This window comes from Pleuronectes platessa, chromosome 8 (genome assembly GCF_947347685.1).
Source record: "Pleuronectes platessa chromosome 8, fPlePla1.1, whole genome shotgun sequence".
Lineage (NCBI taxonomy): Eukaryota > Metazoa > Chordata > Actinopteri > Pleuronectiformes > Pleuronectidae > Pleuronectes > Pleuronectes platessa.
The window spans coordinates 25,612,613-25,628,024 of NC_070633.1; the positions used below are offsets into that span (position 1 = coordinate 25,612,613).

General features: G+C 43.2%; 1 protein-coding gene across 1 annotated transcript in view; it reads right to left on the reverse strand.

Moving 5' to 3' along the window:
* The window catches only part of fstl5 (follistatin-like 5), a 127,345-nt gene that overhangs the window by 39,794 nt on the left and 72,139 nt on the right, over positions 1–15,412 (reverse strand). Inside the window, exons 5-7 of the mRNA XM_053428381.1 lie at positions 13,119–13,285; positions 8,926–8,937; positions 4,758–4,878 (exon numbers count right to left, since the gene is read on the reverse strand). Of these exons, the coding sequence (XP_053284356.1) occupies positions 4,758–4,878; positions 8,926–8,937; positions 13,119–13,285 (300 nt within the window). The remainder of the gene's footprint in view (positions 1–4,757; positions 4,879–8,925; positions 8,938–13,118; positions 13,286–15,412) is intronic.

Here is a 15,412-nt window from a genome sequence, read left to right on the forward strand (position 1 = left end):
CTTCCCTCTGTGCTGCCCAGATTCCATCGCATATATGAAACTCTATTCCAATAAAAAATGCCTTCCCTGATTATATAAACCCTCTTATTTAGCAGCTGTTGGAGTAGATGTTCCATAACATGGCACTCTTTTAAAAACAGGAGCTGACTTTTACAACAGGAAGGCATCAATTCAATTATAGAGAGCATTGAAAAAAGCTTTTAAGTCATCAAGCACTATGAATCTGCATCTTTCTCCAGGTCCCTGAACACCTCATTAGCCACAGAGAACCGGAAAACTCTTTTGTTTATTCTCCACCTGAATTGTAAATGTGAGTATTCTGCTTTTCCTAAAAAACACACTCCGCCCGTGTGCACGTGGAAACCCAATCCCTGCATGCAAATCATTACTCTTTCCTTTGCCTTGGACGGTCGCTGAGAATGAAAGGCTAGAGCCGGTCGACGGGGTTCTTTCCACTCAAAGCACGATTCAGACGAGATGTGAAAGAAGTTCCATTCTGATGTGTTTCTGAGAGTGTCAGGAGAGCCACTGCCAGGAGAATGTGACACAGCAGGGATGACAGCTCTATCATACAGCTCCCCAGCCAGTCGTCAATCACTCAGCAAGGCTCCCGATGGCCACGGCGCTCGGGAAGATGAGCAGGCGTTCAAACTCACCGACACACACATGCGACACACAAACACACACAGGCAGGGGGACGACACACTAGCGGGAGATTCCCAACTAAGCCTGGCAGACTCGTTGCAACTCTTCAGTCAAATTGAACAACACGGCAGTGGATTGTGAAAACAGACCGAGGACCTGTGAACATCTCACAAATAACATGCGTGCTCCTGCTCACACACACACAGACACACACACAATCACTCATCCGCCGACAGACACACACCATGACGGAAAGCTTCCTCTCTCAGTTGTGATTACACTCTCAACCGAGCGTCATGCCTCCTGTGGAGATTTGGGAGAAATCCTGCTCCGACGTCAGAGTCGTCCGGAGCACAAATCCGTTGCATTACAACTTCATCACATAGCAGCTGGAGGGAGAAGTTTCCAACGATAAAAGAAACACTAAAACTACAGGGAACATTAAAAAAACTGATCTGGGACACAAATTAAGAGGCATAATGGACGTCCAGGGAAAAGTGCTCCTCTGTTTTATACCTCAAAAGAAGCTTTGTTTCTTTCTTTTGTAGTGAATTAGATTGGTTAAGGGAGGTCTTATTTTATTAAACCCAGCAGCAGTAATATTTTGTTTTCATAAGCAAATATCATTGCACTTTTATTGATTTTTTTTGGGGTCTAGTTTGTGGATTTGGTTTTTCTTCTTTTTCACTTTATTATGTTTTGTCTCATTTTGTGGCCTCTCTAGCAGAGGATGACAGCACATAGAGGAAATTCACCACATATTTGTGATATAATACCAAGTACCCTTCTCTTTATTGCAGTATTCACAGGCCCCAAGGTTCAGGTAGGAAGTTAGACAGATAAGAGCTGGAGGAAGGTATGTAGCATCTCTGTGAGAGGACTCAGAGAAGACAACAAAGGTTTTGTCTAGATGAGCCGAGGTTTAGATATATATGTGTCCAAAAGCTCCACATGAAGACTAAAGGTTTGTGGCAACTGCGACTTGCTGAGATTATAATCCTTTTTGCAAGGGCAGCTCAGATCTGTAAACGGTTAACTTGTTAACTTGTCATCAGCCTGCCCTCCCTAATGCATCCTGCATTGAGAATAAATACCTCTACTTAAGGCGCTAGAACACAAATATCTACAAGCACTCGAAGCAGGCTGAGCCGACGGGTGGAGATTAAATCAACATCCAGGATCCTTCAAATACCAGATTAGAGCACTGTGATCCAAGTAATATTGGGCGGGGGAGACGCCTATGAATGCTGGTAATGTGGTGCAGTACACTTACTGTTGACTTGCATATTTACACAGAGCAATGTGGAAACAAGGCGTTACCCAGGTCCCTACAACAAAAAATATCACATCCCCAGGTGGCCGCCACCCGAGGACCCGAACCAAACACTGCAAGTCTGTCTCCTGTGTCTGCTTAACGGTGCCTCGATACAGCAACAGCTCTCCCCTGGGAAAACTGCTGGGGACTTGTCAGAATCCAAACATTCACCCAGCAACTCTGGGAGAAAAAGGAGACCAGTCCAACCCCGATCAAGGATTCTGGTTCCAGAGCGTCAAGGTGAACCCGACTACATCTGCCACATCGAGTTCTGACACCTTCTCACTGGAAATGGCATTCCAGCTCCCGAGGGCCTGTTTTGTATCGAGGGATCAGCACATAAAGGCCTCTTCTCCTTCGCCTGCCATCCACAGCTCACCTTGCAGGGGATGGGCATAAATGGAGGCAGTGTTGCATTTCTTCCCAGCAAGGCCCCATGGGAACGAGTCTCTGACTCACTCTCAGGGAGGCCTTCCTCACCTGGGAGAGAGTCTACCAGGAGCTGTTGACACGATGGCAGCCAAGGTGCTTTTACTGATACTGCTTATACTGCATAAGTACTGTGCAGCTTTCCAGGGTAGGAAACTATATTTACACAGTAATTATGTGTTTATGACGATTCCACAAACCTTTAATTAATTTGACTCTAACAACAATATTTTCTACTAATGAGGCTGTTTGACTCTGAATCAGACCATAATAATTTAAAGAAGACTTGAAACTAGCATTCGAGACCATAAACTCAGACGTTATAAATCAAGTGAAAGTGAGTTATTTTAATTGGCCATTTTTTCTTGCAATCAGTGGAGGCAGGTTTTTTCGAGAGAAGCCAAGTTTCAGGCACTTCTGCATTAGCTTCACTTTCCTGACCCAGAGTCTATTTCTATACAAAGTCAATGGTAGAGACCAAAGTCCAGAACCTCTAATGATCCACGTAGTCATTTAGAATCCTCTGCCTGCTTCACAGAGAAATCAAAGGTTCCTCTGAAACTCTGTCCCGGTCTAAACTACCATCAGCTCTTCTGAATAAAACTCTGAAGGATGCATCATCAGTCTCTTGAGGTGCCAGAGAGTGGTTCTTAATCCACTTTCTCAAAAAAGTTACTAAAGTCTTTTTTAATTGAGTCGTGGAAAAATCTGAGTAGTCATCGCCGAGTGACAGCCGGTCCTCCGAGGCTTCACCCAGACTAAGAATGTGAAATTCATAGTCTGCAGTAAAAAGGTCATCTGGAAGTTTCAGTATCAATTACGACCAAAAGTCACTGGTCTCATGGGATTCACTCTGTTTCCATTAAACAAAATCCTGGGTATAATAAGACATGTATATCACTGCAATTAACCCCCAATTTTTTCTGATGAATGATAATGAACCGACTGTCTGTCAATGGAAATGCAGATGCTGAACAATCTGCATTGACACACTGTGGTTTATTTATATTCAGTTCATTAGAGCCAGATCGGGAGAAAACAGACTCATTCCCACTTCACCTCTGCCCTCTCCACACTGCCCCTGATTCACATCCACCTCATCGGTTCCCCATTAAAGCCTGGAAGCTGCTCCCCACCAATTAGCAAGAGGAGGACCGAGAAACTCTATAAGGCGTTTTTCATATTGATGCTGGTGTGGTCGCAATGGTCTAAGACAAATATCTCCACTCTCGTTCAGGAGACAACTTTCTTTTATCACACACGTTTCTCCAAACAAAACACAAACAATGGTGCAGACGTTCTAGATCCAGACGACATTTGAAGTTATCACCATTAACACGTTTCTGCATGTGAATTCAGATAGATTGAGAAGCTGATATGTTTCAGTTAATGTGTCTTTTGCTCTCAACACGTCTGATCAAACGGGATCGGTAAAGGCTTCTAGCTCCAAACTCTTCTCCCTCCACTACAGATTCTGTGTATTCACAGATTATATGAGAATATTGATGTGTTTATAGTCTATACGATGAAGAGATACCTAGAATATAGATATTTACCCTGCATTTTCTGGCTACTTTGTTTCTTTACGAGATCTCTTATCATATGACATTATTACATGTGGAATGGGAAATGAAACTGATCCAGATACACTTCCGGTTATCTCTATCATCATTTTTTTTGTTGACCTTACCTTCTTCTTTGACTGATAAGATCCAAAGTAGATAATCTGAAGATAACTTACTAATATTCCTCATATTATTTTGACCACACACAAATTGGCAAAATAAATATCCTGCGTTCAGCCGTAGCATGCAGAGTAGAAACATTGTGTTGGTACAGTGTTCTCCATGAAGTCTATGGGTCGACTGAATGACATTATAACAGGAGTAAGCTATGACCAGCGACATCACCTTTACTCTAAGAAATAGAAAAGATACCGAAACTGAAAACCCAATGAAGGAGGTAAAGGAGGACATCAAGATAATTATCACAATTTAAAGAGCTGAAAGTAGATAAAGCATCAGTGCAACCAGAGATGTAACCATATTGCTTTGGATCATCAAATCGAAGAACAAATTATTTTAAGTAATAACAAGAGACTCGCAAGTCCAACAATTTCCAGTAAATACATGAATTTACAACTAGAGCAAAGTTGTCTATCTTCACGCTGAGGAAGCCTCCCATGAGCTGCAGTCGCTGATGGATTCCACAACATAACAATAGTTTACTCAACAGGGCTTTAGGAGCAGAAAGAGACGTGTAGTTGATGTTTCGGCACCGACCACCGTGGCTGGTTTTACACAGTAGACAGGAGATGAAGTTATTTTAGTAAAAAAGTGAGTTGTGTGGAGAGTGTGTTGCCTCTTACCGTGCACTTGAAGAGTATGGGTCTGAGAGAGTTTCTCATAGCCATCGGCATGACAGGTGTAGTTGCCCATGTGGGTTGTTGTCACCTTGGTGATGTACAAGGAGCCATCATCCCCAAAGTCCTACCAGACGGAGACAGAAAAACAGTTTTGACGACTTGGAGAAAGTCGCCGGCAGCTCAGAAGTAGCAGAGACGGTGTGAGAGAGGCGTTGGGAGATGGGAGTGAACTGTCTGAGTGGGGATGCAACAAGCCCGTGGTGTGCAGATGGAAAAAAGATAAACATGTTTCATAGCACAGGGAATGAGTAACACAACAGTAATTCAACAAGGCACAGTGTGGATAAACGTCCAAGTGACAAGTGGAAGCCATGTGGTGCCAAAGAAAAACAGCTGAGGGACACAACAGGGAAAGTCCCAGTTAGGAAAAACTGTTTTGATCTGATGAAACATTAAAAAACAAAACATGAAAATGCATTAAAATGTTTTCCCTGAAAAGGATGTAATGTGAGTTTGTTTACATGCAAGACACACACACACACACACACACACACACACACACAAAACAAATTCTCACGTAGCCGATTTAAACCAAAACAAAGCTGTAATCAAACCAAAACCGATCAACAATGTGAATGTAGCACCAACAAAAACATGACTTATTCATGCCATACTTATTTATTATTAAGCCAGCAAACAAAAAAAGAAAAGAAAATATAGAAACGGTGCCCGACAAGAAAAGAGAGCAAAGAAAAATTAATAATTCAAGCTGTGACAGAAGAAGAAGCCCCAGAAGCTAATGAGCCCGCTGACGGCGTGGCGCTGTGATAAATCCCATCTGGCAAAGAGCAAATGTCTGGCACCTTGTTAAGACCATGTCGCCATGAGATCTTGACAAGACATTGTAATAAGGTTTAGAATTTTTAAGTCTTAAAGGAGGATTATACTTGTCTCTCAAAAAGGGAATTAACTGTATTCTTTAAAATGAAACTCAACCTCTTGTGTTCTGGGTTAATATGGTCAGAGGCATAAAAGTGAAAAAGTCTTACTTCATCCTTTTTACTTTCTCTTATCAAAAATTAATTTACAGTCGTCAGGAGTCTTTTTTAATTTAAGAGTCTCAGACGGCTGCTGAGCGCTGAGTGTGTCCTCGGAGAGACTGGTAATTATTAACGAGTTTGGCATATAAAACAAAAGGTTAAATTCATAATGATGTAGTTATTCAGAATAGGAATAGTGACTTTCTATTTCCTGTTTTATTTTGAAATAACTTGATGTTTGTTTTACCTTCCTCCCCCTTGTGTTCGACCTGCATCTCTTCACCTCTAAACAGTTTGTGTGTTCAGTCTCTTCCTGCTCCTCAGTTTTCATAATTCTATTCTTCCAAATGCTCATTTGAGTACATAAGTACATACTTTAAAACTTACATACTTTAAATGGTGGCTAATGTGCAGGCGGTATGAAGGACAATAACATTGTACGTTTCCATCTCCATTGATTGTAGAACAGCCGTGTTTGATTTACGACTCTGGAAACATGTCAGATCTCACGTGCTGCTCCAGTGAGTATAGCGTGTACTCGGTGTACTCGGTGTACTACACGTGAATACACTGACTGACCCACCGTCTCTGTGCGTTCGTCTGTGTGTGTGTGTTATCTCTCTATCCCCTGGTGCATTCACTCCACGTGTTTCCTTGTGAGGCAGCAACCTACACACTGCGTCCTGTTGTCTGTTCCTGCCAGCTCACCTGCCTGTTCACACACAGGCCGGCTCATAAGCCTGTTTACCTCAGGTAGCTGCACTGCATCAGCCTCTGTGGGGCTGAGATTGGGTCCAACCTGCCTGTGATGCTTTAACTCCTACTCAGCTCTACTTACTGCATTTGTCATTGTGTTGGTAACAGCCTGTTTTCTCTGATAAAACCTATCTATATATTATTTTGTATTGTTTAATACATTATAATTGATTTGTATTCATTGTATATGATGATAAAATAACTAATTTTGATTTCATATGCTATTGTTAATGCTTGAAAATGCTTACATGTTCAGTTTCCTCAAACTGTCTATTGCTGCAGCTCCTCTGTTCAGCCTCTGTCTGAAATACCTGGTATTGGCTCCTGTCTCTTTAAGGCTCCTCCTCCTGATAAAGCCCTGTGTGCTCTGATTGCTTCCAGCACACGTAGGAAATCTCAAGTTGTGTTAGGGATGTGTGTCAGACTAGGTGTTTATTATATAAAATGTTATGTGATGACATGTGACGTCAACATGAGCCGGAAGTATTCAGGAGATTCAGGATCAGTGCATTTTGTGTTGGAGACACGTTTCCCACGGATTTGGGGCTTTTTTAACTTTGCAAAACTTTTAAATCAACATGAAACTATATCAGACACTAGAGCAAAGAAAAGTGATAATATATCCTTAACCTTTAGCAAATATCTTTTCAACTTCCTAGTCATGCTTCATGTTACATTATACTTTTCAGCTAATCTCACACAAAAAAATATATATATTTAAACTCGGTATTTCACAATTGAAGAAATAAACAAAACCTGTATTGGATTATATGGCAATACAAATTTTAGCACTTTCATTTTACCACATTTATATCACGAGTGTTCAGACACTGCTTTAGAATCTGAAGAGCTGCCTGTGCTCACAATAATGAGCTTCACCACTTTCCGATGCACAGTGGCTTTCCAGAAACCTGCCGAACGTGCTGCAGCACTCATTAGACTTTTCTTCAGTCTCCGCTAACTTGATGAAGGCCAAGTGCCAGAACGTGATCTTTCCTGATTGCAGCCGTGTCATTAAAAAAACATTCAGATATCTCTCAGCAACGTGAACTTTACCGCGATTCTGCCCCCGGCTCCTGGATTCTTCTCACCGAGCACGGGGATCCTTACAGAATCTGATAAAGCCGTGTTTACCAGAGGAGGGTCACAGCAAGAAAAATGCCTTTTCTCATTAAATAGCTCTTAACAGTTGGATCACATCTCCACTGGCTGTTTACATCGTGGCTTCTCCTTTAAAGTCTACAAACAACTAAAGGGAGTCGGCCGTCGTGTTTACAGGCGTACAGTGTGTTTATCAGTCCTGATGTGCTCCGGTCTAACCCACGAGCCCGGCTCCGGGTCGGGGCTGAGTGAAGCATCAGAGCCTCACAACACGAGGGGAAATCGATGGTGCGTTTTGGCCCCTTGGGCTGAGAGCATATTGTGTCACCTTCTTAAATGAAAAATGAATTGGGGGAGAAATGAAACTCAGAGGGGTGGAACGAGCCGCGGCGGAGGCTGTCGACATGATGCCTCCACCTCAGCCCGGCTATCAGCTGCACCCGGCTCTCTGCAGACGAAGCAGCACCGGGCTCAGGCTGCTCGGACGCCGGGGAGACAAGGGCAGGTAGAGGTGGAGTAACAAATAGGCCATGGCCCTCAAGAAAGTATAATTAATAAAGCTGTCAGCGGGGGTCACCCCTGAAAGGACACCAAAGTGCCACCTCATTGGCTAACTAACCTCCAGTAGTGACACGGCGCTGTAGAAATCGCCTTTGGAGAAGTTTCCAGTCATTTCCCATGAGACATTGTGAGAGACACAATATGTGGAGTGAAAATATCCTCCAGTGTAGAGCATGTGAGGAAAACATGTTTTCTTACACTGAATAGATAGAGTTTCACATTTAAAGGGGCAGTTCACCCAAAATATGAAACTATGGCTCTGGTCAAACCTGGTATCAACATCTCTCCTAAGAGATCTAATCACAAGAGCTAAGTTTGTCTATTCAAATAAAGTACTTCATATGAGTTTGTGAGGATCAAAAGTTCTTGTCATTACCCAGTTTGAGCTCAAAGATGTTCACAGATGTGTTCAATGAAAATGCTTGTGTGTGCCTCTGAATCTGGTTTGAGGAAGGACTTTAATACCAGGTGTGAACAGGCTCATAAAAGAAAGATGATTCTCTTGGTGTCTAGTACTATCTCACCATACAATGATGCAGCCGTTACAAAAACCTATTATCTGCATTTGTGTGTTTGTGATATGGATAAAAGCTTCATGCATCTGCTGCAGGCACCTCACACGATGTAAAGGCTATTTGTGGATGCGATGATAAAGGAGTGAATGTATGTCAGTTTGTTTAGACATTTAAAAAATGATATATCAAACATCCTACCTGAGACGGGATCTGTTAGGGGGGGAACAGATGTCAAACATTTAGAGGTTTAGTTAAATATTAAGGCATTAAACACAATATTAAGGCATTAAGACACAATGTTAATCATTAAAAGACAATGTTAAGACATTAAAACCCAGTTTTAAGACATTAAAACACAATTTTTAGGCATTCAAACACGTTAAGGCATTAGAAACCGATTTTTCAGCACAGGGATCAAACCATGTGGGTGTGTTATTGTCACAAATGAAATCCGATGTTAATAATTTTCCCCTTTTAGAGAAAAGATGCCAAAGATTCAATTTTTTCAGCTTCTCATATTAGTTATTTTTGAGTTTCAGGCTGTGTTCTAACAAAAGAACACATCTTAATCACATTCTTCAGAAAACCGTGAAGGTCATTTAACACCATTTCCTGGTGATAATTAAGAAGATAATAAGCAAATTACTTGATAATTGCTTGATAATAATAACCCTGTGATTAATTCAACAGGTAAACCGATCCTGACAGAAGTTGCAGATATAATAAAAACAGGCCAGTGTGATTCAGGCAGATTCATGTATTATCTGCCACATGAGCATGATTTGTTTGTCCTCGTGAAACAGCACGGGGGAGAATTCATATTGATCAAAGATGAATGTGGGTATTAATAAAAATCTCGCGCATTTAATGTTACACGTCTCCTCTGTGCGGGGATAACATGAAAACAACCAGCGCGGGCCACAGCGAATTATGGGAGATGAAAACACACGAATTCCAATGGACGAGATGAGAGGACGAAGGATTCAGATCAGATTTCACAGTTTCCTGCTTCAGGTCTATTCCTGTTGTAGCCGCTGACTTCAAAACAATTTCTCTATTTTTAACAATTCCACATTTCCAAGATTTTGGTGCCGAGTCACAAATTATATATTTTCAAAAATATGACCTCGCAAGCTCCCTTTATGATACGACTTTACTAAGTAGTTGTTGAATTCTTCCTACAAACTTCAGATTTTTCTACCCATGATGCACTTTTCCCATTGTTGGGATGTCCAAACTTTCTGAGAATTACAAAATATCAAATGCACTTTTTCGTCTTCCAAACTCTATCCTGCACCCCTGAGTCATCATCCCCAGACACACACACACACACAGACACACACACACACACACACACACACACACCCACACACACACACACACAGACACACACACACACACACACACGGCGAGCTCTTGACTGTGTCTTCTGCTCGGCCACTCGGGGAGGATTGAAATACTGACAGCCTTGGATGATGATGATGATGCAACAGCCTGCAACTGTCAACTTCATGGAATTACAGTAAGCTGCTTTGTCAAAATGTAGAGAGGCTCCAATGAACTCAGGGATTCAAGCACATCACTGGGATTAATGCGGAATGTCGACGAAAACAAAATTCTGAAACAGCCGCGTTCTAAATTGGGAGGGCCTGTGAGAGTGGACTGTGGAAACCTCCCATGTGTCCTCACAGGAATATGAGTCTAATTAAGGCTGGCGGTGGATGCTCACAAATATTAACAGCCAGCAATTATGAAGAAATTGTCTGCAAGGCAATTTAGAACGGGCCTGCGGATGCCAGGTGCGGGCGGAATTCATTCTCCTCTCTGGAAGCAACAACAATGATGGACTGGAAGTCTCAGAGCCAAATATAAATCTGGATTAAGCCGGCGTTGGGTTGTGCCGCCCGCGCTCCAGCGGTGGTTTTCTGTCGGTGATGTTTGGTTTGCACAGTTTCCTGACGAGCCACGGCGAGCTGCCGGTGTTTGTGCTGATTCACTTGCTGCTGGTGTTCGGTGTTAGTGCAGCTGCTCCGAGCGTAATCTCCGCTCTGGCAGAGGTTGTCAACTCGAGCTTTGTCAGACAAAAACAACACACACACAGAAAAAAATCAAATCTGACAATTGCAGACCGACAGGGTCAAAGTACAGCGAGTCCTCTCAGGAGGAAGAGACAGAGTCCTGCTGGTAGTTTGACTCACTCTCACTTCAAGAGGCTGCACTGGCATCAAGCTGTGTGCACCACAGAGAGAGAGAGAGAGGAGTCATCTAATGCAGCATTAAACACAGGTGACATTAAGACCCTAGGGAGGGGGGGGGGGGGGGGGGGGGTTCGTATCGAAGTGGTTTAGAGTTAATTAAAATAATTAAAATACTGTTGTTTGCTTCCTTTTCTAAATTCTGCTTCAATCTGAAGAGGAGATTATGTTTCCACTCCTGTCGGTTTGTTTGTTAGCAAGATAACACACAAAATACTATTATCACAAAACTTGGTGGGAAGATATGGAAAAAGATCACAACTGGTCAAGAACTGGTGCAGATCCAGGATTATTTTTCATTAGGGTGATTTTTGTACATACTTTTGGGAAATTTCTCAAGAAATAATTTCACGAACTTTATGAAAAAATCTACAATAAGTGAAATTTGGGTTGCATCCATTAACTGATCTGTATTCAGTGAGTTTATAGTAATAATTATTACTTTCATTTCTGTGTATTATGTTTCTGATCTCCGTGGAGGAATGTTCCCTCCAGGTGTGAAACAACAAAGTTTGAGTTCCACGGACTGAAATTAAAGTTTGATTCTTTCTCCAGTTGCAAACCCCTGAAAGGCCAAAGTGTGATTGTTACCCAACACGACGCGTTCTCTTCTCCACCGTCTCAGTAATGAGGTAAAAGAAATGAAGACCCAAAGTTAAAAGGTGGCGAAGAAAAATCTAAACTTCTGATGCCAAGGATGAAAGGTCAAATTCTTCATCTATGTGAGGCCATTATCTCTCGATCAACCTTAGAAGAAGCATTTTTTTGGGGGGGGGGGAATACCGAGTGAGATCAGATATTGTTTACGAGGAGAAGCTGACGACGGCGTGTGAAGCTCCGGCCGACCACCTGCAGCCGGGACCCTGAACTCAGCTATCTGTCCTCAGGCAATGTGTGGAGATGAAACAAAAACCAGTTCCTCTGCCAAAAAGAAAAAAGAGGAAAGAAGTAAAACACTTCTCAGAGAAGGTCTATATGAATGATAGATCAAAGCCCAGCGCTGACCTCACAGGACCTCACACAGGTATCCGTCCTCCGGTAAATCCTCCAAAAGATATTTAGTGTTTTTCAGGAAATAATCCGACTCGACCTGTCTTTGTTATAAAACCCAGTTCTTCCATTCATCTTTTTCCATGAATAAAGAATCAGCCATGAAACGACAAGAGTTGGACAAATCTGAGAGTCTGGTGTTCACGGGTCTAAAAAGTCACCTCTGAGTTTCTTTATGTGGAATCACACATCACCAGCAACCAGAACCAGAACCAGTGCACCGGTTCAGAGCGGGTTGATGGTGCCGAGGCTGACTGGCGACAGCTGGGCGCCTCTTACTCATTTTAAGGGTCATCAACATTTAATGTTACATTAGCGGCTTCGCTGGGTCCTCCCTTTATCTACTGCGACAGTGTTGACTTAATTATGCACAGCAGTATCACACTGATCTCAGGCCAGCCCTGACAAGGAGACGAGGAGAGGCAGGAGGAGGCTGAAGGAAGGAGCTCCGGCTCCTCTGCGCCTCGCCAACAGAGGTATCCTCCTCGCTCCTTTTGATGTGGATGAAAGTGACATGATGCACTGGAGCCGCCATGTACATTAACACACATAAACACACACATACGCATACACAAACACACACAGTCTTTCAGAGAGTTGTTAAAGTAGGTCCCTCCTCTAGGGCTGAACCCCTTTGGTCCCCCCCCCCCCCCACCTCCCCTTTATCTTTTCTTTATTTGTCGGAAATCCCCGTCACCCCCCGGCGAGCCTCCAAACACAGACACCAAGAACACAAACTGACATCCTGGATTACCGTCACGCCTGACAACACAAAAGCCGGCATCGACAGTCAGATAAAAATGAGCCGGCAAAAACCTGAGCCACTGACAAACGAAATAAATCTGGAATATGATGAGAGGGAAATTACGGCTGTGAAATTATCTGAAATTTAACAGCTCGCGCTAAAAAGAGAGAAAAGGTGATGTTTCTGAAAACGTTGTTGAAAGAGTGACGGAGCTTTACGGAGTGAACACTCGGTAATTAGACGTGTTCACAGCGTCGTGGTAGTAACTCAACGGTAAATCACATTATCTATTAACATCTCTCGATCTGTATAAATGATAACTGCTGACGGGTGGTTCTTACGTTGATGTCCTCCAGGTTCAAGGAGTTCAGGTATTGATCGTTTCTCTTCCACAGGATCGGAGGCCGCCGCTCCCCGGTGATGGCGCAGGTCAACACGGCGCTCTGGCCGACCGCCACCGTGGTGACGCTCACCTTCTGGTCCTCCGGCAGGTCGAGCAGGTAGACGTCTGTAGACGAGAGGGGAAGAAACATGGACGTGAGAAGGAAGAAGTTTCCGGTTCCGGGTTAAAAACCTCAAATTTTAGCTTTGAGAAGAAAATCATGTTTTTTGGAACTCGTGTGTCCGTCTGTATTTTACATATGAAATTTGACGGACTCCTTTTACATGTGACGCTTTGTAATTCACACAGCTTCTCACTGAGGTACTTCAGAATTAAAAAAATAAACCGGCTTTTTCTCTTAATGCCGCTTGAGAACCCAAAAACTAAAACCCGAAGCGTCTCAATTAGCTGCTGGTGAGCTGCAGACGTTTGTTTAGTTAAAGATGCACTGAGGCGGCACAATTAATGCAATTTTCAAAGTAATTGGTGGGGGGGGGGACTTAAGTTTAATGTTGTGTAAATACTTTGCATAATTTATGTGATGATAATATAAAGGAAGTTCTGCTTTCTCCCGGAGGATCCTCGTCTCTGAACCTCCTTTTTTTTAGTTTTTTAAGGGATCAGAACAAAACAGGCACTTTTGGGAGGCGGGTGGGGGGGGGGGGCTGCTGGTCTGCTGACTGCTGGAATCCCATGTGAAAGGCGCTGCTCTGTAACCAGGAGTTGGAATATTCTGAACATGATCAGCGATCTGAGAGTTTAAAACAAGCTCCGCTCTCCTTGCTCCTGCAGAAGCCCAGGAGTGCACCCCCCTTCTGATGAAACTAACATGAAAATAAAATAAAAAAGAACCTGAGCTGCCAGGAGAGGTTCCCCCGTGGAAGCTCAGCCCGAGACCTCGATCAGAGCCGGTGCTTTGCTCGCCTCCATATTCCTGCAGCACCTCAACATCCTTTCAAGCGAGTTCCTGCTGACGACGAGATGTGGTCTGTGATTGTTTAGTGTTTAACTAATCCTGAGAGCAAATACTGCCACAGAGAGAAGCCAGGGGCCGGCTGACGAGGGGTCAGCGGGGCCACGGTTGGTTAGCGTCTTTTGTGCGTCCAGTATTTTGATGAGACAACCGACACAATGTACAACTCGTCCCGTGTCTCCGCCGGCGGGGTTGTGTAACGTGGCCTGTGAGAGAATGCTTTTTAATCTTTCTCTCGGGTAATGAGCAGCGGAGCAAAAGGAAACAGAGACTCAATTTGTTCTGCTCCTGAGGGCATGAAATACAAAACGTAATGAAAGAGCGGGTCCAGCAGACAGTGTTCGCTCGCCACAGCCCAGAGAATGAGGATGGGAGCACCTTCAATTACAGCGTGACTCCGGTGGCCCCGTGCCGATGGCCCCGTGAACGCTTCCTTAACCGGCCCGCTCATCTGCTTTGTTTGCTCCACTTGTTGCATCTGTGAACTGTGAACCGGGCTCAGCCATCATAGGTCCAGGCCGATCAGACACGAGGCGCCGTGGGACGACTCGTGCTTTCATTTTTTTCCAGTGGGAAGCTCCGAGTTAAGACTTCTAATCTCCAGTTTGGCCCGAGGCGGCCCTGCTTAAGCCCGGGCAAATCACTGCCAGGATTACATCAAAATTAGAGGATTAATTTCAGCCGTTTCTTCCGAGTGGAGTATAACTCAAAGTGTAGGTGATTATACTGGAAGCGGAGACACGTTCAAACCTCACATTTCATATTTTTCTCGCTGTAAAACTGATCAATTTGCTGCATTAGAAGTTTTGGGGTGCTCGAGGTTCTTGGTCTGATGTGTAAGATTTAGGTGAAAGGGATCTATTACTTATTATTAATAACCCTATATGTTTTCTCTAGTGTGTTGAATCTAAATTGTATGAATTGTTGTTTTCTTTATCCTTGAATAGGCTTTTTTATATTTAAATACCATATATTTACATGGAGAGCAGGTCCTCTCCATGTTTTGTACAGTAGCCCCAAACAGGACAAACTAAACACCTTTTGAGTTTTTATGACAACAGATTCTCTCTCATGTTCAGAAGGGGAGGATGTGCTGAAGGGTATTCAGCTGCAACATGCAACCTCACCACTAGATGTCACTACATTCTACACACTGAACCTTTAAAAATGCAAGAAACAAATCTCACGTATCTTTTTTGTATACATCTGTAAATTATATTAAAATATATTTCCATTGACAATAAACCCAGAAACACTATAAAAAAGCTGTTTCTGACTCA